General features: G+C 37.5%; 1 protein-coding gene across 1 annotated transcript; it reads right to left on the reverse strand.

Moving 5' to 3' along the window:
• Window positions 1–73: 73 nt before the first annotated feature.
• On the reverse strand, window positions 74–1,825 carry LOC109222773 (the record flags this gene model as incomplete). The annotated part of the gene is made up of 4 exons (XM_019387090.1): window positions 1,273–1,825; window positions 933–1,163; window positions 464–552; window positions 74–364 (listed from the first exon to the last, which is right to left on the reverse strand). Coding segments are annotated over exons 1-4 (1,164 nt in total), but the record flags the coding sequence as incomplete, so codon positions are not given.
• Window positions 1,826–1,854: the final 29 nt, after the last annotated feature.

Genomic DNA, 1,854 nt, shown 5'->3' on the forward strand with positions numbered 1-1,854 from the left:
TTGAACCACTCCATGCCTCTTGAGGTGTTTTCCCATGAACACGTTTTGTGTGGCAACGATTTAGTAAGTATACCGCACAAGCAACAGCTTCAGCCCAAAATTCCTTTGGCATATTTTTGCTCTTCAACATACTCCTCACCATGTTAAGAATGGTCCGGTTCTTTCTTTCCACAACGCCATTTTGTTGTGGTGATCTTGGCACGGTTAAAAAATGGCGAACTCCATTTTTCTCACAAAAAACTTTGAATTCATTTGAAGTGAATTCTCCACCATTGTCCGACCGAAGTGACTTAATTTGATAGCCACTTTGTTTCTCCACCATCCTCTTGAATTTTTTAAAGGTTTCAAACACCTCTGATTTTGCCTTTAAAAAATAAACCCAAGTTTTTGTAGAATAATCATCAATGAAAAGTAAAAAATAATTACTTTTACCAAGTGAAGATGGCTTGATAGGTCCGCAAACATCCATGTGAATTAACTCCAAAGGGCATCTTGCTCTTGTCAAAGACTCTTTAGGAAAGCTTTTTCTAGCTTGCTTTCCAAAGATACATCCTTCGCAAAATTGGTTGGGATGATTAATACTTGGCAATCCATTCACCATGTTTTCTTTATCCATCAACCTTAAGCTACAAAATTCAAGTGACCAAATCTCATATGCCAAAGCCAAGAGGAGTCTTTGGCACATGAAAGTAAGCATCTTGGAGCATCATTTTGAAGATTTAAAATGAACATTTTATTATTAGCCATAGGAACTTTAGCTAATAATCTCCCTTTTTCATCTCTCATAAACAACTTTTTATCTTTCAAATGAATGTCATAATTTTCCTCCAAAAGTTGTCCCAAACTCAAAATGTTACTTTTCATCTCCGGCACATATAAAACATTAGAAATTAATTGATGACTTTCATCCTTCAAGCGAATTAAAATCGTACCTTTTCCTTTGATTTTAACACGTGAAGAATCTCCAAAAGTGATTGTGCCACGATTCAGCTCTTCAAGTTCCACAAATAAATCCCTCTTTCCACAAATATGGCTACTTGCACCGGAATCAAGGTACCATCGGTGCTTCTCGGCACTTTCTTCTCCTTTGCATGCGAGAAGCAAGGTGGCATCTTCATCTTCATTTTTGCTCTCCACGAAATTATTTTTCTCTTCAAAGTTATCTTTACATTCCCAAGAAAAATGACCAAATTTATGACAAGTATAACATTCGATATTTGATTTGTCATACCTTCCTTGATTTTGCCTTCCATCCTTTCCCTCTTCCACGACCTCTTCTTGAACTTAAAGTCTTGGCCTTTATTTTCTCTACTTGAAGGTGGTTGACTACTCCTCTTCCGCCTCTACCACGACCTCTTCCATTTCCACGGCCTCTTTGTTGCGAGCCACGCCTTTCATCTTTCTCTTTGAAAGAAAATTTTGCTTGCAACGCTTGTTCAACCGATTCTTCTTTCGGTTTCTTCAACTTCTCTTCATGTGCTTGCAAGGAACTCGAAAGCTCGTCTATGGTCATGGTGTCCAAGTCTTTGGACTCTTCAATGGCAACAACAATAAAATCAAATTTTGAAATTAAGGATCGTAGTATTTTTGCCACGACCCTATCATCTTTCAACTCTTCACCATATCTTTTCATTTGATTGACAATAGCCAAAACTCTCGAAATATAATCCACAACATATTCATTTTCCTTCATATGCAATGATTCAAACTCTCCTCTTAAGGTTTGGAGGCGAACTTTTTTCACTTTGTCCAAACCTTTAAAAGAAGTTTGAAGAATATCCCATGCTTCCTTGGAGGTTGTTGCATTTGCAACCTTCTCGAACATCTTGTCATCCAAACCTTGATGGATGAGAG

The sequence above is a fragment of the Nicotiana attenuata genome, unplaced genomic scaffold (assembly GCF_001879085.1).
Source record: "Nicotiana attenuata strain UT unplaced genomic scaffold, NIATTr2, whole genome shotgun sequence".
Taxonomy (NCBI): Eukaryota; Viridiplantae; Streptophyta; class Magnoliopsida; order Solanales; family Solanaceae; genus Nicotiana; species Nicotiana attenuata.